General features: G+C 43.8%; 1 protein-coding gene across 1 annotated transcript; it reads left to right on the top strand.

Moving 5' to 3' along the window:
- Positions 1-725: 725 nt before the first annotated feature.
- LOC138035417 (uncharacterized) lies at positions 726-1,205 on the top strand. The gene has a single exon (XM_068882118.1). The coding sequence runs from the start codon at positions 726-728 to the stop codon at positions 1,203-1,205; it is 480 nt and encodes a 159-aa protein (XP_068738219.1).

Genomic DNA, 1,205 nt, shown 5'->3' with positions numbered 1-1,205 from the left:
CAGTAAAATAGTGCACTTGTAGTCTTCTGGCTGGCTGTTTAAGCCCGTGATAATACAGTAATTATCCCATCGTTGTTTCCAGATTTTCCAGTTGTCAGCCCGATCGCCTTCGATCTCTAGAGGTTGCGGAGAAGAAACTTGTGGCCTTCGAAAAGCGTTGGCGGAAGCGTGCCTTCCAGAAGCTTGACCGCTAGAATCAGTCATTGTGTTTTTTGTTTTCCTGCTGCCACCATGTAACAATTAGTATCGAGGTATTTAGCCGAAGATGAAGAAGACGAAGTGGATAATGGGGATTGGGGCCGCGCATGGTACGGTGAGGAGGTAAGAAGTTGAGCTCCCAAGCAAAAGCTAAGTAGCAAAGAAACAAATTTACCGGAATCCAAGCATTTAAAGGAGGGAGAAGACGACTTACACTGCCATGAAGCATTCGCCATCGAGTGTAGTGCAGCCTCAAGCGAAGGAAAAAACGACGTAGTTCTTTCAGTTTTAGATATGGCCAAAGACTTTGCGTCAAAAGTAGACCTGATTCTCAGTAAACTTGTCAAATTGCAATTGAAATCCAATCACTTCGAGAGTCCGTCGAGCAAATCAACCTAACCGTCAAATCCCTTCAGCAAGATTGTGTTCGCGTCGAGCAAGACCTGAGGAAAGTATGTACAACTACAAATAATCTAGAGCAGAGTGTAGAAAGCTTAAACAAAGATGTCCAAGAAGATAAGGCTAAAATGGGAGAGATAATAACAAAGAACGAGGAGGAGCTGAAGATACTCCGTTTACAACTTCTGGATTATGAAGTGTACCAGCGCCAAGAAAACTTACGTTTCTATGGCATCCGTGAGGATAGAGAGGAGGATACCAAAGAAGTCTTGTATAACTTTTTGGAGAATAATCTGGGAATCTCCAATGCTCGTAAAATCGAAATCCAACGTGTCCATAAAACCGGCAGAAGACCAAACAAAGGTAAACCCAGAGCTATCATCGCACGTTTTCTCCGCTACTCAGATCGGGAGGATATTTTCGCCTGCCGTTCCGCTCTTAGCAGAGAGAGTGACTTTGGCATTGGCCCAGATCTCCCGAAACAAGTTGTTGACATGAGGAAAAAACTCATCCCTAAAATGATCGACGCGAGGAAGGAAGGAAAGAGGGCAGCTTTCAGTAGGTCACAACCTTATATTTTATTTGTTGACGGTGAGAAATTTTCTTGA

The sequence above is a fragment of the Montipora capricornis genome, unplaced genomic scaffold, assembly GCF_036669925.1.
Source record: "Montipora capricornis isolate CH-2021 unplaced genomic scaffold, ASM3666992v2 scaffold_385, whole genome shotgun sequence".
Taxonomy (NCBI): domain Eukaryota; kingdom Metazoa; phylum Cnidaria; class Anthozoa; order Scleractinia; family Acroporidae; genus Montipora; species Montipora capricornis.
This window is presented reverse-complemented; position numbering and strand designations above follow the sequence as displayed.